This window comes from Phodopus roborovskii, unplaced genomic scaffold (genome assembly GCF_943737965.1).
Source record: "Phodopus roborovskii unplaced genomic scaffold, PHOROB, whole genome shotgun sequence".
Taxonomy (NCBI): Eukaryota; Metazoa; Chordata; class Mammalia; order Rodentia; family Cricetidae; genus Phodopus; species Phodopus roborovskii.
The window spans coordinates 177674-204560 of NW_026126575.1; the positions used below are offsets into that span (position 1 = coordinate 177674).

Consider the following 26887-nt stretch of genomic DNA (forward strand, 5'->3'; position numbering starts at 1 on the left):
GAAATCCTGCCCATACATCTTCACACAGTGTACAGATATCCCACCACAGGGGTTCACTAAGTTAGATTCAGGTAGAATCTTTAGTCTGTTGTCAGTGCCCTATCTGAGCTGAACTGATGTTTGCTCAGCTCTTGTTTGTATTAGTTATTTTTCATTGTTGTTGTTGTGACAAAACATCTAGCAAAAGCAAATTAAAGAAGTAAGGGTTTGTTCTGGCTCACAAATGAGTCCATCACGGCAGGATCTTGGGGTGGCTGGTTACAGGCCACATCTGTCAGGAAGCAGAGATTCTTGTTTTCAGCCTTTCTCCTTTTGGTGTAGTCCAAGATCCTAACTGATAGAATAGCAATGTCTATATCCCACACACCTCACTCACTCTCTCATTCACACACACACACACACACACACACACACACACACACACACACACACACACTCCCTCACAAAGAGATCTGCTCAGATTTGTCTCCATGCTGATTCTAAACACCAACAATGTAACAACCAACACTAACTATTATGTTTAAGCCATGCAATAGACAACTAGCTTTTGAATCATCCCAGAAGGCCTTAGGAGGGGTGATCTGTGTCATCTGATACCTGGCTCCAGGATGATTAAAGCAGGGGACACTGGCCTAGCTTGACAATTTGTTTAAAGGGCTGGAGTGATGGTTCAGTGGTTAAGAGCACTTGTTGTGTTTGGGGGGAGGGGTGACACACACCTTTAATCCCAGCACTTGGGAGGCAGAGGCTGGTGGATCTCTGTGAGTTCAAGACCAGCCTGGTCTACAGAGTGAGTTCCAGGACAGCCAAGGCTATAGAGAAATCCTGTCTCAAAAAAGCAAAAAACAAACAAACAAACAAAAAAGAGCATTTGTTTTGTTGCTCTTTCAGAGGACCTGGCTCGGTTTCCAGTCACCCATATGGTAGTTCACAATCATCCATGACTCCAGTTCCAGGAGATTAATGACTAACAGTAGGTATACACAGTGCACATACAGGGAAAACATTCATACACGTAAATCAACCCTTACAAAAGGAAAAGAAGTGGGTAAGGAAGTGAATCTGGGACTGGCTGGTCTGTGATGCACCTGTGAAAGGGGGTCCACTGAAGCTCTAGGACTCAATTATGAGGAGTCCAGTCTCAGCAATGCACTAGGTGTGGAAACACCTCACGTAAAATGTCACAATTATCAGTCACACTGTTCACATTTATTGAATCCCTATATATCAGAGGACTGAACAATGAAAAAAGGCACTTGAGTTTGGGGGGCTTGTAGGTCTGAGGGATACAGATAAAGAAGCACTACAGAAGTGCAGTCACACGGTACCTGAGACCAGAAAGGCACAAATGGCGAGCACCTGCACAGTACTGAGGGGAAAGGTTGTGCAGAAGAGCTTCTGGAAGGGAATGATGCAAGCAGAAGTCAGCCAGGAGACAAGGGGAAATGTGTGCTGGGGGGAGAGGTCTCTGCACACTGCAGGGAAGGGGCAAGAGGCGAGGAAGAAACATGGAACTGAGACCTAGGGTTATCTGAGAGCACATGTCCAGTTTTAGGGGTGGGAGAGAAGTTGATTTGGGTTTCTTCAGAGAACATTTTGGGGTAATACAGGGACTGACTACAAAAGAACAACACATTGGAGGTAAGGACATATCTAGGTGGTTGCTTTAGTCTGTTGACTATAATACCAGAGCTGCTTCTTTCTTGTAGTTCTGGAAAAGTGGAGTCTAGTATCAAGGTGCAAGAATGCATCATGTGGTGAGAGAGCAACAAAGGAGAAGGTAGGACACCATTCTAGAAACAACCGTACTGGGGCTTGATCGCTTCTTACACATCACTTATCAACATTATTGCACAAGGAAACAAATTTCCAGTGAGTACTGGGAAGGGCAGGGCAAGCCTGTGACCTACTTGGGAGGTAGTGACACTAGAGAAGTTGAAGCAGAGAGATCTTGAGTTTGAGGCCAGCCTGGACTACACAGTGAGAGCCTCTCTAAAGAAAATCTAACCCCAAAAGCTAGTGGCTACTGCAGTCATCACCTGAAACTGTTCAACTTTATAAGCTGAGAACCTGGCCAGTGAGAGGAAGTAGGTAGTCTTCCTTTTTGATATAATCACACTTTACTTTCCAATATTTATAAGGATATATTGGAGTATAATAGCTTTTTGTTTTAAAGTAGGGTCTTACAATGCAGCCTAAGCTGTCCACAATCTTGTGATCCTCCTGCCTCAGCCTCTTGTGTGCTAGGATTACAGGTATATGCTCTGTTTGTTTTGTTTTTTGAGACAGGGTTTCTCTCTGTAGTCCTGGCTGTCTTGGCACTCGTTCTGTAGACCAGGCTGGCCTTGAACACACAGAGATCTGCCTGCTACTGCCTCCTGAGCACTGGGATTAAAGGTGTGTGTTACCACTGCTGGGCTATTTTTTAATATATAAAGAGTAAAGAATTTCTTATGCTGCTGAAAGAAAACAAAAAGAGGGAGAAAAAAAATTAAGCCCAGATGTACAGCTCAGACATGTAGGCTGTCACTGGAACAACCTTCAGAAATCTTCACATTACCATTTTTAGGAGGGAGAAGGCATTCAAAGTAGTTAAATTTTGGGGGGGGGGAAACCCCAAAATACAAAAAAACAGAGATAATTTGTGACCCTATTAACATATTACTGGGAAAGAAAAACCGCCAGTAATTCAAAGCTAGAAGCAGTTGTGAGTAGGGGCTTAGGATCCTTGGAGCTCAGCCTGTCTGCTGCCTGAGTGAGAACTCAGCCTTTTTGTTTTCTATGTTTCTTGTTCCTTCATTTGTTTGTTTAAAAACACCCAAGGCCTAGCTGTGGTGGTGTACACCTTTGATCCCACCACTCAGGAGGCAGAGGCAGGTGATTTAAGAGCCCAGTCTGGTCTACAGAGTGAGTTCCAGGACAGCCAATGCTACAAAGAGAAACCCTGTCTCGAAAAATAAAACAAAAGAAAAATAAATAAATAAAAACCAAGCAGCCAAATCTGATGTTGCTAGCTCCACCGAGCCAGGTGTCCTCCCGGAAGACCCCAGATGAGTCTACCTTGCGCTCTCTGACTCAGGGAGAAGCTTCTCTAGCTCCAGTTCCTTTTTTCAAAAGCCGCTGAGATTTAGACTTCCAGTCCAGCTGTTTTTTTTTCTCTTTAATAGAATCCTGCTTTAAAACAAAACAAGTACTTGGAAAAAATTGAATTTCAAGAAAAAAAGAGAATGTAGTTTCAGGTGAGGTTTTCGAGTCCACTTTAAAGAGAAACATATTCCTTTTCCAAATGAGCATTTTATTTGAACAGATACATAAAAATGATTCCAATTTAAAAAAAACACTAAAAACATACATCAACCACAAAAGCACTTACTCTGACTGGAGGAAAATGAGAGTGGCAATTTTCAAAATAGCAATAAACACAAGGAACCAACATATAGAAACCATGACATGCATACATCTCATTCTTGACAAAATAAGTTGTTTCACACGAACATTCCCTTTGTTCCCAGCTCCCCCTGTACATTCACCACAAATCTGTTTGCATGTGTGACTCAAAGGCACTCAGTTCAGAGGTTCAAAGTCCTGAGCTCAAGTAGGAAACAAGATTCCCAAGTAAAATTTGAACAAAAATTCCAACAACCAGATAACATGAAATGTTTGAAAATGTGGCATAAATAATTTGTAACAGAGAACACAGCGTGTTAGACAAGACCACACACATAAGGCAAAGGAATATCCTCAGAATCAAACTGATTTCCCTTATTCAAGTTTATTTCAAGTCCTAAAGCTGATTGTTTTTATTGTCAATTAAAATGATAGGAAAGTTAAAGTTTAAAAAATTTGAAAAATGTTTAAATTTCGTTTAGAAAAACAAATCAAACCAAGCAAGGTGCTAAGCTTAGTCTCCCAAACCACGAAAAGGATCTGATGGTAAAAGAGGCAGGGACTGGGAAGGTATCAGATTAAACTGGAGACTCAACGAGCGACTGAAAAAGCCAAAGAAGACAGACAGCTTTAAAGGCACCAACTGAAAGAGCATTTATAATTGGCCATCTAAACTATGCCCTTAGCATTCCCTTAACAAAATAGCAACATGTTTACAGATGAAAAAGTGAAGTTCACTAACACTAGGTAGGATCAAAATTCAAGCTCAAAATTAAATCTATATTTTGTTGCAAAGAAATGAGAAATTTACCTATAGCAATTTTCTACTGCTACTAAATTAAAGCAAGAGTTGATATCCTTTTAACATACATGGTTTGACAGATAATTTTTCATATGTGCATAGAAACGTACTGAGGATGAGGACATCTCCTGTGGTGTCCACAAAATTAATAAGGCCCAACCCTGTTAGTCACCTTGGATGTGAGTGCAGGAGGCCAGTACTTTAAGCAGGCCTCTACAGTTTTCAAAGTGCTCTTCTTCCCACGGACAAGCGCCTCAGTTTCCTGGGTTTTCTGGGTGACGATGACTTTCAGTTCTTTTTTCTGGTGATATGTACAAGAAGTTACAGCAGATATACAAAGGGAAGACCAGAAGCCTGCTGTCCAAGTTCATCACCACTTGTTCCTACAAGACAAATTGGTAGGTCTAATGATAATTAGACAGAAATATTTTATAATTATAATTTATTAGAATATAATTAGACATAAATAATTTATAAATATAATATTATATATTTGTACATCAAGTTGTTGAGTACAAATTATATATTTGTACATCAAGTTGAGTAAAATGAATGAAAGAGAACAGTGTGGGATGCAGCACTCACCACAGCTGTTAATTGTAGACTCCAGCCCATTAGAAGTGTGGTGAGCTTGTTACCTGCACAGTCCTCACTGTTTAGCTCCTAGCTCACAGGACGGCACTGAGAACTAAAGCTGACAGGGCCAGCTACTCACCAGGTGCAGCTGTTTTCCTTTTCTAAGATTCTCTGTCAAGTTCCTAAATATTTTATGAGCATATAGTAAACAAAGGCTGCCACACAGCTCAGAGGCAGAGCACATGCTAGTGTCACTAAGTTGTCACTACCTTGAATCTAGTATGCACACGGCTCCAGTTTAGATCCCCAACTCCTGAACTGAACTGCTTACTTGGTTTCACTTTTTAAGAGTCTGGTACAGCAGATAACTGGAGTAAGGCAGAGAATCACTGCTGTCGTCACCAAGTACCGCTGCTGCCCTCATCTAAATCACCCACTGTGCTTAGAACACAACACATAGTATATATGTAAAAGCATTCTGGGTTCATCTATATCTATTCACATGAAACCTCCCCAAGACAGGTGGTGAGAACCACAAGGGAACCAGTGATGCTTTGTCTCTCTGGACCTCACAGATCTACCAGGACCAAAGAGCAGACAAGTCCTTAAAAGAAGCAACACTGAAACAACATTCCAATACCTAGCCCTAGGGACATCCCAGGTACTGCAGGCACCGGACATATTATTCTATACATTTTGGAGCTGCTTTAAGCACTGTTGAAATGAGCCCGGAGCACCATCTTATGTGAGGGACCAAAGTAGGCTTAAAGAGTACAACTTTTTTTTTGTGGTGGTGGTGGGGTTGAGACAGGGTTTCTCTATGTAGCTCTGGCTGTCCTGGAAAGTAATCTGTAGGCCAGGCTGGTCTCAAACTCATAGAGATCCACCTGCCTCTGCCTCCCAAATGCTGATTAACGGTATATACTACCACCTCTAAGAGTACAACTTTTGTAGGGGGGGGCAGGTAGTGGTGGTGGTGGTAATTGTGGTTAAGCACATACATTTAGGTAAATATACAGAAATTTTATTCAAATATGGAAGGTGGTATTCAGGAAATTCTCAATGAATAAAACCAGGACACTGTTATACTGACAGATGGAAAAACAGTATTGCCAAAAGGAATGTCAGCACACATCTGAGCCACCTTGCCTTGGACAAAACCTGTCCATTCAACCTGAATATAAGTTTACTAAACTTTTGCATCACATTTACCAAACTTGGTGATAATCTTACAAACCATGCACACTGATGAATCAGAAAAGAAAAAAAAAAATCACAATTCAGCACTGACCAAAACAAAACAAAACAAACAAAAAAACAAAGGCTATGATAAAAAACCACACTTCAGGTGTCTGAATCAAAGGGTTAAACTCCAGGGAAAAGGGGAGGCTGAAATGGACATTGACTGAAGCCAAATGGACACATCAATCCTTGCATAAACTACATTAATCCCTGGTCTTTCAGTATCCTCAAACCTTTTAACTCCACCCTGTATGCCTCCACTGAAATTGCTTGTTGAAGCGCCCCTGCTGGGTCCACTCTGGAAGTAAAGCTGTGGAGGCCTTGAATAATCCTCCTACACTAGGGCCTGCTTCCAGACAGGAGCTCATGCTGTGTGCTCTGTGGTGTCTCTACTGCCCCCCACCTTGTGTTCCCATCTATAGCCCATCTAATCCCCACCTTCAGGAGATAAGCAGCTTTAATTGCTCCTTTCTGAGCCACCTGTCCCTGTATGCTTTCATTCACTGGCCTTCACTTCCCATCCCTGTTCCTGAATGTCTCCCCAGGTAATTAATTCATTTATTTAGCTCCTATCTGACATACCAGTATGTACTTTCTTTCTTTTTCATAAAGACTTATTCATTTCCCATGTTTGTGTGTGCCTGACTGCATGTGTGTGCATGCAGTGCCCTCAGGAGTCAGAATGGACACTTGATCTTTGGAACTGGAGTTACACAGTTGTGAGCTAACAAATGTGGGTGCTGGGAACTGGACCCACATCCTCTGTAAGAGTCACCTCTCCAGCCCCTGCATGCACTTTCTGCATCAAGTAAAAGATTAGAAGGAATGCAATATTTTACTGGATGTACTCTCTGGTGCTTAGAGGGCTGCAATCTGGCCATTAGAAAATGCATGTGTTGCCAGGAGTACATACTTGCAATACCAGTAATAAGAAGGCTGAGGCAGGAGAATGTTTTAGCCAGTCTGGGCTAAAACAAAGAACCACATAAACAATAGAAAAATGTATGTGGGTATGTATACATTTTTTTTTATAGTAAAAACACTAAGAGATAACTTTTACCCAATAAAGATGAATGATCTAAATTATGGTATTTTCTATTTTTCCCAGTGAAAATACCTGTAACACATGGAAAATACATAAGTGACTAACCAAAAGCCTCCAGCCTTCACCTGCAGTCTATAACACCAGGTCTATCGGTACTGAATTCTCTCTACTTCCTTTCAGTCTAAAGTGATCAGCAGCTCTCTTGTCTGTATCTCAGTCACCTGAGCATTCCTTTTTTATTTTTTATTATAGGGAAAGCAAATGCAGTCCCCCCCATTACCACAAATTATGCAGTTGAGTTTCCCACATTTGGGAAAATCGCAGGGTTTAGTATTAGTGCCCTGCATGGATCCCCGAGGCACCCTGAGCAAGCCTGAAGCTGTTGGCTGGAGCTCCTTGCCCCAAAGCTGTTGTTGGTACTCTTCCCATTTTGATAACACATACCTCATAATAACACACACCTCGTGGGGAGGAGCTAAGCCTAAAAATCCTGTTATTTTCCACTGTGCTGTAAGCCCGTTCCATCCCCTCAATAAATGGCGTTCGGCATTCCAACATTGTTATTGAACGAAATGACCCGCTGTCTTGTCTCTTTATTTCAATCTCTAGGGCTTTGCCGGATTCATGGAACAGATCGTAGCACAGGTGCTACAGTTTAGTACATCCAGAGTGCAAAGCACAAGCCTTGCCCTGGGAAAACCACTTTCGTGATCATGGTATCTCCCCTGCCAGGTTAAGAATTCACCTGAGGATTCTTATGCTCACTTTTCAGCACAAATTTTCCTTGAACTGTCAGTCATCACACACACCTTCAACTCTGAAGCTTGGTGAAAGGTTGGGGGGAGGGGGTGCTTCTTCAAAAACTGTCAGCTATCACTCACATTCACTCTCAACCACGTAACAGGGGTTGGGGCTTCTCCCTCAACATCCCACAGCACTATGGCACTGTGACATAGTGCTTCTTGTACGAGGCTACATTAACGCAGGCTCACGTGGATTTCCTCCACCACAGCAACAGAACACAGCATGCAGTAGGCATAAGTATTAGGCAAATAAAATGGGTAGGTGTGATTAAATTGGCCTGCAGTCTTTTAGCTTTCTGGATGCTCTGAGCTGTGGCTGTTTGTTATGAAATTCCAGATAGAAGGTAAGGTCAGACATTGTTCATTTGGTTCCAGGGTCAACAGGGAATTTGAGTGCAAGAAGACAGGGATTTGAAGGACCTTTCCACATGGTTGAAAAGGACGTTCCCACATACTACCTGATACTACCTGCCATGCCTGCATCTACTTCTTCTTCAGTGCACTCTCATACTGGCCGAGCCCTCTGCCATGAGCAGGACCCTATGGCATGTGAGGGCATAGCTACTGGTCCCCCACATACCCCCAATGCTGGCTCCTCCATCTGAGGAAGGAAGGGCTCAAAGTCCTACGCTGAAACAGGACACGGTTTCCAGTGCGGTAGGCTTTTTTAAAAGAAACAAACTTCCTTACCATTTAACACTCTAATTTTTTGTTTCTGAAAACAGTTTACTTTCGTATCCTAACATTTCAAAATTTATATACACATTTGGATGTCTGACATGACAAATGGCTTCAGAGACAATATGGAGAATATTATGGATGTCCTCCCTCTTCCTTCCTATTCAGGAGGACTACAGTGCTGTCAGGCATCTTCATCATCTTCGGTGAGAGTGGGAATGAACGCCCAAGGTACAGGGCAGAGCAAACACTATGCATTTTTCTGTGATGATACCTAAAGGCATTGTCCCTACTGCCAACTCTTTTGATTCCCCCCCCCACCCCCAGCCCCAGACAGGGTTTCTCTGTATAACAGCTCTGGCTGTCCTGGAATTCCATCTATAGATTAGACTGGCCTTGAACTCTCAGAGATCCACCTGCCCCTGCCTCCTGAGTGCCAGGATTAAAGGTGTGAGCCACCACCACCTGGCCAGATGACCATTTTGTTTCTGTGGTCCCATTCTGTTTCAAAGCGTTGAGTAGCTCTCATCTGAAAACCCTGAGACTAGAGTGTCAGACTGTACTTTTCCAGATTTTAGAACATCTTACACACACACAAATCCATATGTATTTCATACATACAGTCATGCACACAGACTCAAGGCAATTTTATGCACTATTTATTGAAAACACTGTTTCATGACAGAACACTCCCTGTGGTGCTTAAAATATTTGAGATTTTAATGTAGCATTTTGGGTTTTTGATCCAGGACACCATATTTACAGTGTTGGAGTCAATGGAGCTCTGCAGAGGTGGCCAGGACATTTTCACTTTTACTTTGAAAAACATTCAACAAATTTTCACATCAAAACATTTTCATTTTAAGGTCAGTTTTACTTATTAGCTTCAAAGACTCCAAGTGCACATACAGTGCAGCAAAGCGGCAAGACCCAAGCACACTTACCTGGTCTTTTTCAAGTGTCAGTATTTGGTAGCCAGTTGCTCTACTGCATATGAGTTTTCCACTACTGTCAAAAGATGCCAATCTCAATCTAGAATAAAAAAGTAAATTTTTATAAAATAAACAATCCCTTCCCCACTCATATATTCCCTGGAAGTCTTTTTTTCTGGGGGTGGGCAGAGGTTGAGACAGGGTTTATCTATGTAGCTTTGGAACCTATCCTGGCAATCGCTCTGTAGACCAGGCTGACCTCAAATTCACATATATCCGCCTGCCTCTGCCTCCCAAGTGCCTGGTTGAAAGTCTTACATAAATGAGTACTGTGGACTGAGCACAGGCCTAGGACCCTGTGTATGCTAGGCAAACATGCTACCACAGCTACAGCTCCAATTGTTGGTTTTTTAGGAACAGGCCTCATTATGGAGCTCAGCCTGGCCTTGAACCATGATCTTCTTGCCTCCACCTCCTGAGTCATGGGATTACAGTAGTGTGCCCAATATAAGTTGAGTCCTTTATAAAGGAATTTAGTCTTTTCAAAATGTAAAATCTGCTCCATTCAGATTTCTAATTTGTGTTATTCTATTATATAACAATAGGTCCCAAGTAGAGAAACACACACCACATGAAGCATTCTATTTGATTTTTTTTGCAATGGTACCACCATACCCATTCTCAGAGCATGTCCGCCTTCTCCAGCTGACACCATCCCATTAAGCAGTAATACTTCATTTTTCTTCCCCCAGAGTCAGTGTGTCACAAAGGACAGCAATCCTGACTCCACTCATGCCTGGAATAGAGAAGTGTATGGGAACAGAAAATAAGCTTTTCTAGGCATGAGTGGAGTCAGGATTGCTGTCCTTTGTGACACACTTAATGCGGTCTTTGCTGGGCTTTCTTTTAAGGATGACCCGTGTTGTGCTGTGTGTACATTACCATCCATGTTTATCCAGTTATCTATCATGTGTCTACCATCCAGCTCCCATGAGCAATGGCGCTGCAAGCCCAAAAATATAAATATCTAAGCCCCTGCTTCCAAATCTTTAGGGATGTACCCAGAAGCAGAATTGTTGAGTCACAAAGCACTTGTTTATTTATTTTTATTTTTTGCAAAGTATCCTGTTTGTATTGTAGCAGTGCCATTTAGTACAAGGTTATCAGCAGGGGACAAGGATCTGGTTATTCTACAGCCTTGTCCATCCTTGTTAGTGCTTTGGATAAAAAATGTGCAGCAGAATTTTACTGTGGTTGTTATTTCATTCCCCCAATGACTAGGGATGTCAAACATCTTTTTGTTCATCTGAAATTTATATATCTTCCTTGTGTGTGTGTGTGGGGGGATATATGTATGTGTATGTATATACGTAGAAGCTTGATGCCAATCTGGGGTACCGTCCTCTAGATCTTGGAGCTTACCCATTTGGCTAACTAGGCTGGACACCAGGCCCCCATGCTTGTCTGGCAGCACTGTATTGACTGAGTCATCTTCCCAGCCTTTTGGGGAAATTTTAGGCAAGTTCTTTGGTGCTTTGTTTTTCTAGGTCTGCAGGAGTAAATCCTGCACATGCTCCATGACTGCTCTTTTAGTTTGTATGTTTTTAATCATAAAAATTTATTTTATGTGTATGGGTGTTTGTTGGCTACTTGTAGTATATATGTGCAGTGCGTACATATCTGGTGCCTACAAATGTCAAAAGGGTGTTGGGTACCCTGGAACTGGAGTTATGGATGGTTGTGAGTCATGTGGGTTCTGCAATAGAACCTACCCATGGAACCATCTTTCCACCTGCCCCATCCTTTTTAGCTGGAACTATGTAATTAGTCTCAAACTTAGCTACTTAGCTAAAACTACAAAACTTTGCTCCCCCACCTGGCAGTTTTCAGTTGTAGTTTTCTTTTCTTTTCTTTTTTTTTGTCCTGCTGTGTACACTGAATGCTAATCCCATTCAGTGTAGGGATATGGTCTGCTTGCAGATGTTCTCTCCCCTCTGCAGCTGCCTTTTCACTGTAATCACTGACACATATGCTTACAATTTAGATAGACTTTTGAGCCAGTGCATCATATCAAAGAAGTCTATACCAAATCAAATGTCATGAAGCCTTTGCCCCATATCATCTTCCAACTATGTCAACAACTTTAGATCTTACATAAAATCCCTTTGAGGTTCTGTTTTGCAGACAGGGTCTCATTACAAAGCTCTGGCTGTCCTGAAACTCACATATGTAGATAGGACTAGTCTCAAACTCACAAACATCTGCCTGCCCCTGTCTCCCAAGTGCTAGGTTTAAAGACATTATCACCATGCTTGGCCCCTGTGAGTTAATTCTTGCAAATAGCATCAGTCAGCTACTTGCTCCTACCAGTCCACAGCATCATCTCCAGGAAATGAATGCCACCTTAGCTTTCAGGCAGAGGTGGACACAGCATGCCTGGAAGGTGATTTTCAAGAACATCTGACTTACTCTAGTTTGCATATTTCATTTGCTAGGAATGTAACATGGTGACAGTTTCAAGTCCAGAATCAAGTTGTCCATTATTCCTACTCTAGCTGCTTATCCTGACACTCAAGACCCTCTGTTCTTGTCTACTGACATTTGTTCAAAGAAATGGAATTTTCTTAGCTCCTGGTACTTTCCCATATACTGTGTTTTACCCAAGTCCTAAATTGGTAATCAAGGTTTCATTTCATTTCATTCTTTTTGTTTGTTTTTTGACACAGGGCTTCTCTGTGTAACAGCCCTGGCTGTCCTGGGACTCACTCTGAAGATCAGGCTGCCCTCTAACTCACTGACATCAGCCTGCCTCTGCCTCCCAAGTGCTGGGATTAAAGGCATGTGCCACCACTGCCCGGCTCATTTTATTTCTTACCCTTCCGGTGGTATAGGAAATAGGGTGTCATCCTACCTAAATGCTATGCTCCTTCGAGGCTGTAAGCTGACAGATCCACTACATGGCTGATTCAGTGTGTTGCGTTTGAAAATGATGTACCGATTGGTGTAAGTCACAAGGAGGTCAAAGCCGAAATTAAAACCTGTCCACCGCCAGCAGTACTAAGAGAAACAAAAGATTGATTTCAGATCATTATATTAGCAAGTCATACATTAAAAGTTCAAGGTTTTTTGGTATTGTTTTTTCCTCCCTTCATTTCAAGTATGTGCAAGGGAAAGCACTTCCTGTCAGTGTTTCTCCCATATGGCTCTGCTCAAAACATCAGCCCTGGACTTGAGACACCCTTTACAGACAGATTCCCAAGCTTTATCCTATACTTCCCTTCACATTGCAGTGCCATCCCAGGGAACCAGGTCTCCCACTGCAGTTCTGAATAAGAATAGCCTGGGTACCTGGCATCTGTAGTAGAATTTACAAGGCCCAGAAGTTCTCTAAAATGCTTCAACCAACCACCAGGCATACAAAGGCCACTCCAGATATTATCTCCATAGCTACAGCTAAACAGAGGGAAGTAAGGCAATGTGGGAAAGGCAGGTATGCCTTGGATTACACAGTAACTCAGTATTCACTGATGTATACTGAGCACCTATTATACACCAGGCTCAATTCAAGGGAGTGGAGGCACAGTGGTCAGTAAGCTTCTGCCCCAGTAGAATTTATAGTATGCTCTTGAGTGTTCACATAACAGACAGAGGATGGATATATGTGTGATGGAAGAAAAGAGCAGGGGACTTGCAACTAGGGATTTGGCTGGGGAGGTAAGTCCAAAGCCCTGCAGGTAAAAATATGCTTGGCCTATCCAATAGACAGTGAGAGGAACTGTATGGCTAAGCCAGGACAGGCAGGAACAGGAACTGGAGATGGGTTCACAGAGGCAGTCTAGTTCCTGATAAGGGAAAAGTATGGTAGACTAAAAGAAGAATCTAAGAAATGAAGCAACATAATCTAGCTTACATTATCAGACTACTTTTGCTGTTGTGTGGGAGACAGGATGCAAAAAAATAAGAGTGAAATTGGGAATAGTCTGTAAACTTGTATGTTATATTTGGAAATGATGTACTCTGAGGATCCTCCAGTAGCCCAGGTAGGACAGATGGTGACCTGGGTTGAGTATTAATGCATTTGAAGGATTTGCTATTCAGGGGTTCCTCATGGACACCAAGAGTGGAAGCAAAGAATTAGGCCTCCACATAAATACAGTTTGGAGCATACGTGACAGATGAACAGAGGTGCTGTTCCAGGTAGGGAACCCTGGGGAAAACAGAGATGCTCCATGTGAAATGCTCTACATATCTGAGAAAGATGCCCAGTGGGAGTCAACAGGCATTTCTGCAGACAGGCTGTATGTCAAGGAAATAAATGAGAGCACATGGGACTGAGTATAGACAGGGACCAAGACCTGAACCTCAGTCCCAGGAGTATTGCTAAGGAAGAGAAGAATCTAGGAGACTTTGGAAGGAGCAGTCAGTGAAGTAGGAGGACACTGTCTGAGCATGTGTCCTAGAAGTCAAGTGGAAAGAGACTCTCCAACAAGGAGTAAATGAAAAAGGTCACTTTTGCCAAGAGCAACAAGAACAGAACTCCACTTGAACAAGGATCATTACCACACTGCTGCAGGAGTTCCAGTGGAGTGGTGAGAATGACTGGAGGGGAGTCAGAAGAAATACTGAGTGAGAATGAGCAGGGAGCGTGCAGCCAAGGACAGTCCTAAGGGACCACAGGGACACTCTGAATAAGTAGGTGAAGAGCAGAGGGAGATGAGGACTGCAGGCTTCTCAGTGTTAAAAAAATCTATGACAGCAGTTAGGGGGGGTGAACACCTTTAATCCCACCACTTGGGAGGCAGAGGCAGGAGGATTTCTAAGTTTGAGGCCAGCCTGGTCTACAGAGCAAGTCCCAGGATAGCCAGGGCTACACAGAGAAATCCTGTCTTGAAAAACAAAAATCCAACAAAAAGATGGAATCAAGATGATGGACAAGGACAGGACAGACAGCTCAGCACTGTGACAGATCAGGAAGGACAGCAGACTGCTGGAAGGAAGGTGTATAGACTCCTACCACAGCAAAAGGCAAGGCACTGCGTGTCAGATGAATAGCACGGCCCTCATAAGGTGAGAAGGCAAAGTCACTTCAGACAGGGAAGATATGTTCACTAGGGAAAAGTAGGTGTCCTACCCTGTAGCATCACAGACCTGGGTGATGTTCCTGGCTCTAATACTAAGGGAAACCCACTGGGAAAAGTGCTTGTCTCTGGCCTTGTTCTGGCTAGTTTTACATCAACTTGACATAAGCTAGAGTCATTTGAGAAGGAACCTCAATTGAGAAAATGTCCATACCAAATTGGCCTGTAAGCAGCACTCCTACATGACTTCTGCATCAGCTCTTTCCTCCAGGTTCCTGTCCTAACTTCTTTCAGTGATGGGACTATAACTTACAACGATAATAAGCTCTTTCCTCCCTATGTTGCTTTTTAGTCATGGTGTTTATCCCAGCAAAAGAAACTCTAACTAAAACAGACCTTTAAAGGAATTTCAGCCTAACCTAGGCTGGATGAGTACTTGCTGGGTCTCACAGCATCAAACGGGGGAAAGGAAAAGTAGATGAATATAAACAAGGGAATGGTTTTAAGGTGGAGTGAAATGTAAGTCAAATAAAAAAGTGGATGGTGACAAAAAAGGTGACAGGAAAGGAAGGACACACTGTACATTTCAGTGGGGGTAAAAACAATGTTCAAATCCTAGAACAGAGAGCTAGAACGAGAAAGGAAAAGTGGAAGTTGTAATGGATACTGGAAATGGAGAGTTTGAAGGTGATGTCATCAGTGCGAGTGAATGCCTTGGTAGGGTAGCACACCAGATCACTGGGCAAAGGTCAGGACACAGATGTTGACACTGTCCAGCCTGTGACCGAGAGCAGTGTTGAGGAGACTGAGCACTGTGGATGACAGTGCCAGGACAGCTAGCAGGTGTTCACGCACCCACTGCATCTGCTTTGAAGGAGTTGCAGTTCATTGAGGGATGAAGCAACAAGATGAGTGAAGAAGACAACCCCTTCTCTGTCAGGCCACAGTCCTGAAGGCAAGCATGACATAACCTTTGAAAGGTGAAAGTGGAGATGAATTTGGGGAAAAAAAGAACCAGGTGGAAACTAGGCTGGAACCTGAGGGTGGAAATGATGACAGCTGGGCTGCATAATCAATTTAATGGCTCACAGTTAGATTTTAAAACAACACAGAGCAGGTTCTCCAGAGACAGCGGTAAACATTCCTCCTTTTGCTCCCGCATCTCAAAGTCCTTTGTAAGGAGCAAAGGCAGCTCTTGGTGTGGAGAGCACTCTGAGGGGACAGATGACTTTGAGTTATGGTAACTATCAAACAGAGCCTCACTAAGACTACACAACACCTCCCACACAATTGATCTCAACTTCTGTATTGCAGAGGGACCTTCTCAGACTTCTTGTCTAGACTCTGAATCCAAGGACGATGGTTTCAAGCAAGATGGAGTAATTACTGAGCACAGTGGCTGTAGCCCTTGTTCAGGACACAAAGCTGCAGAAAAGAGCAAGTAAGGTCTTCTCAAGCCATGACATTCTAGTGATCAGGCGTCCCAAACATCTGCTTTCTTACGCTTAAACTACTTTCAAAGAACATGTATTTATTTATTCTTGAGGTAGTATGAGTGCCACAGTGAGCCCTAATTTTTCATATTAGGAAAAGCCTCAAACACATGAAAGTAAAGCAAGAGTGTAAAGGAATTTTCTCAGCAAGCTGAGAACATACAGACCACAGCCATACTTACTTCGCCATCTTTGGCAAGCTTTCTACCACACCTCATGCTATTTCCCTCAAGTTCTTCTTTATTGATTTCTTGAGGCCTAAAATGATATAAGAGTCATGAGCTTTCATAGAAAATAGGCAACTAGTAGTTGAAAAAAAAAAAACTAACTTTACCTGGGCAGTGGTAGCACTTGCCTTTAATTCCAGTACTCGGGAAGCATAGGCAGGAGGACCTCTGTGGGTTTGAAGCCAGCCTGGACCACAGAGTGAGTTCCAGGATGCTTTCTTAGGCCTCTTTTATAAAGATATAACCCAGTGGCTTTAATTCACATAATGTAAATACCTTCAAAACCTATTTATTAGTCATATTTTGACATCATACCACAATATGAAAATGAGCTTTATCTGTACATAAATATGAAAAGCATACCTTCTAAAAGTGTCAGTTTAAATAACATTGCAGTATGTGAACAGGGGTGTTTAAAAAGTCATGGCAATCATGTGAGGTGAAAAGAGTTTATGCTCAGGTGAAATCATATCTGCTGCATGCCTGACAATAGCAGTACTTGAGGCAGCACTGACTGCAGCTTTCTGTTTCCTGGGGCTCTGCCTGGAATAAGTCTCTTGATTCCCATAGTTCGTTCATGCTCACAGGCATTCTCAAAATCTTCCAGTATTATGCAGCTTTTCCTTCTAGTCATCTTTTCTACCTGTTTTGTTAGATAGCCATGCCTAAGGAGCTCCACTAAAAATATAATTCATAGCAAGTTTTATTATTTATTCTGGGTTAGGGATTTTGTGGTGGAGCACTCAGCCTAGCACATTCCAAGCCTGAGGTTCAGTCTCCCACACTGCAAAACCAGTAACATGATGTAGCATACTTACCCCACTTCACTGTCTTGTTCAGCCCGGAGCATAGCTAGCCACTGCTGCTTATACACTGAGGACAGCCATTCTAAGTATAAACATCAATTAACAAGTAGTTAGTAAAACTTATTTCTAAATGTGTATTTAAAACAGCAACTTACAAAGAGGCATCTTGTTTTGGAACCATGTGACTCTGCTGTCTACCATGGTAAAGGGCACTGAGTTGTCAGCCTCCTTCCCAGGAGAGAAAGCAGGCCCTGCTGGCACTTCTGTTGCCTCTGGAAGCACACGGATTCCACTGTGAACACTGTTCCTAAGAGTGTTTTCAGATTTTTTTTTTTTTTTTTTTTTTTTTTTTTTTGAGACAAGGTTTCTCAGTGTAGCTTTGTCCTGGAATTCGTTCTGTAGAAAAGGCTGGCCTTGAACTTTATAGAGATCTGTCTGCTTCTGCCTCCTGAGTGCTGGGCTTAAAGGTGTGCACCATCACTGCGTGGCTATTTTTAGTTTTTAATAAAGTTCTGTATTGGGGACTTAATAATGGTTTCTTCATCTATTAAGTTATATCTGTAATAACATTTCATTATGGGGGAAAGCGGTCTGTCCAGTTGTGGAGTGCACAGGGCAATGGTGTGAACAAAGAAGGTTTCACTGGCTTTGAACTTTACTCAGTGGAAGGACAACTGTGTGTAACTGACTGCCATCTACACAAAATCTAAGATTGTCAGGAACTAAGGAAAGACAGGAGAGGTTCCACAGGCCAGCAGAAAAGAGTGGGCTGCAGAGACGGGGGCTGTGAAAAGGGAATGTGACTATGAATGGCAGGTGAGATAACAGCCTGAAAACACAGACTTCTGATGCAGAGTAAGACTGCTAAACAAAGTTCATGGCATTTCTATGGGTGGTAAGTGTCCAATGTTCTACAAAGGTAAAATTTCCCAGAGCCACAGTCAAATAATGAGAAGGTAGGAATCATATAAATAAACTGACTAGTTGGGAAGGAGGGTGACTCAAGCATCCAAATCCTATGAAGTGGGGAAGGGTTAGGGGTCAGGTCACAAGCAGTACTACAAAGGACACTAGGGGCTAGGACTGTGACTGCCACAACTTCCTGGCCCTGGGTCAACAGGATGAAAGATTAGGTTCTCTTTACTACAGCTAAATAAATGCAGAGAGGAGACAAATGATTTTGAGATTTTTGTTGATCCCAAGTCCAGAAAAAAAAAAAAAAAAAAAGAAAGGAAGAAAGAAAGAAAGAAAGGAAGAAAAGCAAGGTTTAAGAGGCATGGAAATAAGACAGGATGAGAGCAGAGGAAGTATGATACAGAATAAGACATCTGATGAGATGACCTATGATAAATCTAATTTCATGAAATAACAAACTTCAACTGAGCCTAAAATTAAGACCCTCCTTCCTGTTGAGAACGGAATCTAAGGCTATGTACGCAACACTAAAGAGCTCTGCCTCTGACCTACATCTGAGGCCCTCAGTTTCCTTCTGAGTGCATATGCCAGCCAATGAACCACATGGCATTTGCTGTCTTTTCACAAAAGTGTGATATTTAATTTTAACATATTTTGCTTTTTAAGCTGACATTTTGTTTATATTTATATTTGTTTATAATTATAAGATAGAATAAAATTTGTTCATTTCATTTGCTCACATCAGGAAGGAAAAAAAAAAAAACCACTGAAATCTGGACATAAATCTATTTTAAAAAATTTATACCAAATAAAATGCTTTAGACTCCAGCTGTTTATATGATTTGCCGTTCAGACACAAAACGTGTCCACTTGTACCACACACACCTAATGTACATCATATCAGACTGATTTCCAAACTTAACAATACTTAAAATGGGGCTGGAGAGATGGCTGCCTAAGAGTACTTGCCACTCTTCCAGAGGACCCAAGTTTGGTTCCCTACCCACAGACAGCCCACAACCTTCAGTTCTAGAGAATCCAATGCCTGCCCCTGCATTCAAATGCACACACATGAGACACACACTTATATATAATTAGAAACAATCTTTAGAGAGACTTAATGAAGGCTCTGTCATAGCTTTGGCATCTAATTTACACCTCCGTCTGTTGTTGAGTACACACTAAAACTACTATAGGCTTGGCACCCTGCTTTTCTTCTCTCTCTCTCTCTCTCTCTCTCTCTTTTTTTTTTTTTTTTTTTTTTTTTTTTTTTGCTGTACTTTGCTTCAAAACCAAAACTTTGCTTGAACATGCTAGGCAAAAGCTCTAATGTACTTAAACACTACTAAATGCAACTTGTTACAACAGACTTATAAAAATAAATACTTGTTTACTTGATTTAACATGTTTAAGAATTCAGAATAAGAAAAATCAGAAACTAAGCAAAATATAAGAGGAACTAATAGAGCAGTGATACTTTTAAATACATAAAAAAATTGCTCAGGCTATTATCCAAAACGGTGCACTAGAGAAATGCTAAGAGCCAAGTGTGTGGTTGCATGCTTCTAACGGCAGCACTTGAAGGGTAGAAGTCAGGGATCCAATGCTTCAGGCTGGGGCTGAAGCTACAGCTTACTGCTAGGGCCTAGCATGCTTGATCCTCAGTAGAAAATTTAATCAAAACAGTACTGCAAAATGCTTCTTAGTCACTTAAATATTGTGGCAGGTACTGTAATAGTGAAGTATGATACGAGAAAGCAGTATGAAGTGTGAGCACAGATTATTCACATGCTCATCTCCGTGGGTACAAAGATACGTACCTTATGGGGTCAAAGATGACTTCCTGGTTTCTTTATTGTTCTTTCCTATGCAAGTATGAAATGCTACAATCAGAAAAACATGACTTCAAATCACAAACATATCAGGTTTCCTTACCTGAAGGTACCAGAGAATCCTGCTCAATGATCCTTGCAGAAGCCAGATCACTGATAATGTACTGTAGCCTTAAATGTCTGAACACGGGCGCAAACGGTTTTCCCTGTTCAGTTTCAAGGAAAGTCGTCCCTTCAAAGTCTATTAAGAAAGTTTTAATTAAACAGCATTCTTGTCAAATGTGCTGTTTTACTAAATGTTTTTATGGACACATACACACACACACACAGAGAGAGAGAGAGAGAGAGAGAGAGAGAGCGCCTGCTTGAGTGCAAGTAAATACTTTCAAGGATTTCAACAGTCTTACAAATCTAAGATGTGAGAAACCTTAGAGGAATTTTGAAAAATCTCTAAAATTAATTTTGGTAGTAATTATGTCTTTGGACTGAGACTTCAGCTGTCCTTCTATTTTTGTGGTTGATTTTACAAGGCGGCATGGAAGGAGAGGTGTGATCAAGGAATTGGCTCATGTCAGTTTCCTCTCTCGTCCCTTCCCAAGGAACCCAGAAGGACATGTGAAGGTCTTCACATGATAACCAGAACAGGGACAGCTATCCATCCTTCTAACTTACATCACTGATGGATACTATATGCAGTTGTTAGCTGCCTGATATGGGTGCTGGGAACTGAACTTATATCCTCTAAAAGACCAGTACACACTCTTAACAACTATTGAGCTGTGCCTCCAGGCCCCAGGAAGGGCTGCTTATACACTGAGCAGTACATGTCACATACCACCACTGTATCTACTTTCCAGTTAGTGATGCACAGAAGCAGTCCATAGGTTCCATCAGGAACACTTCCTGAGAGATTAGATGGGGCAAATCTTACCAGGGGAAATCTAATCTGGCCATCAAGCAAGTATAATTCCCAAGATGAATTGGTGACAACAGGAGAACAGTAGCTGTGGGGTCAGAGCATGGCCACAACTCAGGAGTCTTTCCTCATTCAGCACTCACTTTCCTGCTGTGAATAGAGGCTGAAGTAGGAAATTTCTCAGCTGTTTTCCACTTCTAGAGCCAAGTCTGTAAGCGAAAGCCAAGGCCTGATTTTAAAAAATATCATTAAGCCAGGCAGTGGTGGTATACCTCTTTAATCCCAGTGATTGGGAGGCAGAGGCAGGCAGATCTCTGTGAGTTTAAGGCCAGCCTGGTCTACAAAGCTAGTTCCAGGACAGCCAGGGCTGTTACACATAAAATAAAAAAAGAACCACTAAAAAAAAAAAAAAAAAAAGTGTGTGGGATTCTCAGTAACAATGTCAGTATACCTTTTTTCCATTTTGAGAACCAGATGTCTGTCTCTGTCAAAAGCTGCTTTAAAGACCCATTCCAGGAAGGTACCAGCTGAAGGAACATCCACTAGTGTGAAAAAAAATAATAAAAGAATTGTAAGACTTCACCATTATATTTTTAAATAGTCCTATTTTTAAAAAAAAAAAAATCTTTTTTTTTTGAGATAGGGGTCTCATATAGCCCAGGCTGACCTTGAAATTAATATGTAGTTGAGGATAACTTCGAACAACCTGTGGAGTGCTGGGGTTACAGGCCTGTGCCACTATCCTTGGTTTAAGTTCTCAACCTGTGGTTCACAATCCCTATTCCAAACCTCTATCTCTAAAAATATTTATACTATGACACATAACAGTAGCAAAATTGTAGCTATGAAGTTGTAATGAAAATAATTTTATGGTTGGGGGTCACCACAACATGAAGAACTTAGGAAGGTTGGGAGCCACTAGTTTCAGAGGTGCTGGGAACTGAACCCAAGGCTTTGAACATGCTAGGCAAACTACCAACTGAGCTACATCATCAGTCCAAGATAATAGCTAAAATTTCCATTTTACAAGAAACTGCAAGAAAGTCTATTAAAGCTTTCAAGTTATCATGCATGAAATGGAGCTCCAGTAATAAAAACTCAGTGCATATAATAATTGCAAACACACCTTATTGAATGAAACACTTACAGCTTTAACATATATGACACATTGGTAGTTCAGTACTAATATAGTCTAATTACTAACAAATAACACTAAATATGATGCAAGATCATAAGATTGCAAAAGCAAGAATGTGAATACAGGAAAAGGAATTTCTGGCTCTGTGATGTTGAGACAGCATGCAAGCAGTGAAGAGTGTGTTCAACCTCCACCCATCATGTAGAAGCTGAACACGTCACCTAATTTCTCTGTGTTTAAATTTCTTCATTTGCAAGCAGAGTGTGAAGGACTGCTTCCCTCTGGGCCACTAAGGGAATATGTATTGAATGTTTATAAGCATGGAGTGAGAGTAAGCACTCATCACTCCTGGCATCAAAGCAGCTACACGACAGAATTGCCAGTGCAGCTCACAGGTAAAAGCGTGACCCCCAAATGCATTTTTTTTCAACGGCCCAAATGCTAAGTTTCCTTGAAGAAAACCAGCAACTTCAGTCTTATCGCCATAGATATGTTGTGACTTGGAGGGAACACAACTTCAGTGTACACTACATTTTGCACAGGGACAAAGGACTATCAATGACACAGCAGGGCAAGAGCAGTGGCTTCTGCCTCAAGTCTACTTCTGAGTACAGATGCCAACACTCACCAATAGTCAATTGTGAAACAAGATAAGGCCTAAATCCATCAAAAGGATGGAAAAGAACTGGGCCTTGTGCTCGTAAGTGTAACCACAGCCTATAAGAGGCTGAAGCAGGACTGGTGAGAAGTGTGGGATGCACAGTGAGGTCCTGCTTCCAGAAAGAAAAAAAGCAAAACCAAGTCATTGTTGTGGTTTGAAAGAGAACAGCCCCCACTGGCTCATATGTTTGAATGCTTTGTCCTCAGTTGGTGAACCTGTTTGGGAAGGATTAGGAGGTGGCCTTTTCAAAGTGTCAATGTGGGGTGGGCTCTGAAATTTTAAAAGCCCACCAGAGGCCCAATCTTTCTCTCTGCCTTCATCTTGCTGATAATGATATAAACTCTCAGCTATTTCTCTAGCACAATGCCTGCTTGCCAGAAGCCATGCTCCCTGCCATGATAATCATGGACTAACTCTCTGAAACTGTAAGCAAGGCCCAAATTAAATGCTTCCTTTTATAAGTTGCCATCATCATGGTGTCTCTTCACATCAAAAGGACAGTAACTAAGACAGTCATGAACCCCTAAATCTAAATGAACACTTAGGTTTTGGCATATGGCTACTTGCTTGAGATAGCCTGGTAGACTGACTTAGGGTTTTTACCTGTGGTGATAGAGAAATGCAAAACAGATCACTTGCTTTCATTCCAGGAGAGAACTGAACAAATTACAGTAGCTACGTGATACTTAATGATGTAAGTGTCTTGGGTTAGGTGATGTGACCACTATTGGCTAATAAGCATTCATCTAAGGAGAGTGAGGCTGAGCTGTGGTGGTGCTCACCAGCTTATTTTCAGCTTATGAAGATAGATTTACCAAGACACAACCCACTGTAAACCAAGCAGCACATGTAGTTCCTCTGTCTAACTGAGCACCTATTTCCAGCTTTTCAGTCTAGGAACAATCTAAAGTAATATCCCTGTATACACACACTAATACCTTTTTAAGAGCTGTATATACATCCATCTCCACTTGCATCACAAATAAGTTAGATGAACCAATGAGCTGTTTCATGACGCTTATACTGGAAAAGACAAAACAAAGGAGTGAGCTTGTCTTCACACACAGCTGAAGGACTCTGATGAACTTTAAAAATTTTTTATTTGTGTGTGCGCGCGATATGTATACATGTGCCCTAGTGTGCAAGTGGAGGTCAGAGGACAGCTTTCAGGACTTAGTTCTCTCTTTTTACCACAGGTTCAGAGACCTGTGTAGCAATTGCTATTACCTGCTGAGCTATCTCATTGGCCCTAAAAACTTTTAATTCTCTGTTAAATGAAATATGGAATTAAAAATGACAGCAATTTTTATCTGCATAAGACAGAACACTTTTGTTAGCACTCCATTTTACATGAGTCTCTGAACTCTGACACTGGGTTGTGAAGGATCTGCAGAGCCTGAATCTATTCACCAACACTGAAAAACCACTGAAGAATCTGAGTAAACACAGCCCCCCTCATCTTCCTCCCCATATTTCTAAGTAAAAATAAAAAGCAAAACAGATTTAAGGTTCACTAAAATAGCTGCATCTAAGTAATTTTTTTCTTTTCCTGAAGCAGGAAATTGCTATCTAGACCAGGCTTTTCTCAAACTTACCATCCTCCTGTCTCAGCCTTATCAGCATGCCACCACATACTATTTAAGGTAACTTAAACATCTATGCTTACAAGAACTTTTAGTCAGAAAGTATATTTAAGTCAGGTATAGTAACTCATTCCTATAATTACAGCAGAAGCAGGCAGATATCTGTGAATTCAAGGCTAGCCTGATCAACACAGTGAGTTCCAGGATAGCTGGGGCTACAAAGTGAGACCTTGTCTCAAAAAACAAACAAACAAAATTTTCATTACTCTCAGAGTAAGATGAAGAGATACAGTAGTTTAAATTTAGATGGAAATGTAATCATTGCCTGCTCACTCTATTTCTTTTTCTCTCCCTTTCCTTTAACCAGAAAAGCATTCCAGTTTTTTAAGATGACTCTTCTATGATACCTTCTTTTTAACAAAGTTCAGTGTGATCTCTAATATCTCTCCTACCTCAGAAGCCATAACTCACTAAAACCTTTGTTGTATACTTTTTTTTATCAAGATTCCTCTAATCCCAGCTTCCAGAGGCAGAGTTCTGTGAGTTCAAGGCCTGACTGATCTACACAGTGAGATCCAGGGCAGCCAGAGCTACATAGTGAGACCCTGTCTCAACAATAAAAACAAACACCCATAAAACAAAAACAAACAAAAACACTTTGTACTTATGACAGTTATACCCTTGAGGCTTAAAAAAAAAAATCATTTCTATCTAAAATTTTTCCAGACTCATTGATACAGGAACTTCTGACAGTGTAAACTCAGCACAATCTAACTGCATCATTCACACCCCTCAATATATCATTAATATTCTAGGGACATCAAAAAGAGAGGAAGAAAGAGTGAACGATAAGTAGATGCAGTTCAAAGGGCCAAGCTAACTATGAGTATGATTTCATCAGGTTCATTAAATATTACTTTCAATTTTATTCTATATGTGTATATGTGAGTGAGTAAGAAAGAAAGAGAGAGAACAGGTCATGACATGTGTCTGGAAGTCATAGGACAGGTCTTAGGGACTGGTTCTTGTGGATCTGGGGATAGAATTCAGGTCAACTGGCTTTTTTTGTAAGTGCCCCCATTCTCTGAGCCATCTATTACCTCATAAAAATTTTAAAATAGGGTCTGGAGAGGTGGCTCAGTAGTTAGGAGTGTTTACTGCTTCCTAGAACCCACATGGCAGCTCACAAACATCTTTAACTTAGTTCTAGTGGATCCTATACCCTCTTCTGGTCTCTAAGGACTCCTGAACAGGCATACATACTGGCAAACAAGCTTACATTAAAATAAATCTCTAAAAAAATATTTTTGCCCTTAAAGAAATTTGTTTTGCCCTAAAAGATATTTCGATTTTTTTTTTCCAAAATCACGTTCTATGATAAAAATTGTTTTCAAGCCACACCCACTTTTTTGTTTGTTTTTGTGTTTTGAGACAGGGTTTCTCTGTGTAACAGCCTTGGCTGTCTTGTCTATAGAGTAGGTTGGGCTCAAAACTCACAGAGATCCAACCACTTCTGCCTCCTGAGCACTGGGATTAAGGGCATGCACCACTACTGCCTGGCCAATCTATCCCTTTTAAAGCTCTATAGGCTTGGAGAAGTGAGGTAACATTGGAAAGTCTTTATAGTCTTAGAGGAGTGGTACATTTCTATTACTATTGTTAAAACAACAATGTACATTTTATCATTTACAACAAGATAGATGCACAGCATTCATTCAGTTTGTGTATATAGTCAGGATGCCTTTCATTAAATTGTCTTTTTTCTTCTTCTTCTTTTTCTTTTTCCTTTCTTTTGTTTTTTGAGACAGGGTCTTACTATGTAGCTCTGGCTGTCCTGAAACTTGAACTGTAGATCAAGGTGCCCTCTAACTCAGAGATCCGCCTGCCCCTGCCTTCCAAGTGCTAGGATTAAAGGTGTGCATAGTAGGCCAAATTTTCATATTCTTTGTGTTTTACAAAAGTTCCTGGAATACCTGAGCAAGTAGAAAGTGTCACTTTTAAGGGTGATTTGCTGTGAAGTTACTTGGAATCCAAATACCTGAGTTCTTTGAAAAGCTCCACACTCTGGTGAGTCATCAGGTTGTTCAGCAGCCACTCAAGGCACCTGAGGGTAAAGTGCAGTTAGCTGTGTTATCAGGAACTGGTAATTGACTCATGTCTATAGTTTAGAGGCAAGACATTAATCATGCTCAAAGTTTTTACCTCAGTGATGAATTTAGTACAGCTTTTGTCAGTAGTTATTATGGGACATTCCCTTAATATTAGTATCATTTTTCATTAAGAAGTTAAATACCTTGTGAGACATTACCTTCTGTACAATCTAAAAATGAGCTCTGCAATTCTCAAGAGTCAAACTGCCCATATTTGTATTAGTATAACGTCTACGGTGCCTACTCCTTAAGTGATGGCCACAGCTGTATGAGCATATTTCAGCCCCACTGTGGTCACTGACAGGGGCAACTCTGAGCAACTTAATGCTTAGTCCAGAAGAAAAGCAAGCTTTCAGAGTAACAATTCTATTACTGTATTCTTTACCCCATTAATTCCTTATTATATTCTTGTAAAACTCCAAAACAACCAAATTCCCAGAAATGGGATGGGTAAAAATAGGAAAAGTGACTCACTTTTTCTTTACAGAGTCTAATCCATAGGTCCCTGCTGATGTATAATAGCCACACACAGTTTTCACATTAATTGTTTCCTTCATTGTCTCACCACACTGTTGTATTAAACCATCCTGTAAATATAAACAAGCACTGGAAAGGCCATTTCA

At 41.4% G+C, this 26887-nt stretch overlaps 1 protein-coding gene across 1 annotated transcript in view; it reads right to left on the minus strand.

Moving 5' to 3' along the window:
- Positions 1-3274: 3274 nt before the first annotated feature.
- The window catches only part of Gmcl1 (germ cell-less 1, spermatogenesis associated), a 36506-nt gene continuing 12893 nt past the window's right edge, over positions 3275-26887 (minus strand). Inside the window, exons 5-14 of the mRNA XM_051203283.1 lie at positions 26739-26851; positions 26153-26218; positions 23470-23554; positions 21184-21274; positions 19920-20057; positions 17082-17151; positions 16219-16294; positions 12377-12522; positions 9478-9565; positions 3275-4572 (exon numbers count right to left, since the gene is read on the minus strand). Coding sequence (XP_051059240.1) covers positions 4444-4572; positions 9478-9565; positions 12377-12522; positions 16219-16294; positions 17082-17151; positions 19920-20057; positions 21184-21274; positions 23470-23554; positions 26153-26218; positions 26739-26851 — 1002 coding nt within the window. The 3' untranslated portion in view covers positions 3275-4443. The remainder of the gene's footprint in view (positions 4573-9477; positions 9566-12376; positions 12523-16218; positions 16295-17081; positions 17152-19919; positions 20058-21183; positions 21275-23469; positions 23555-26152; positions 26219-26738; positions 26852-26887) is intronic.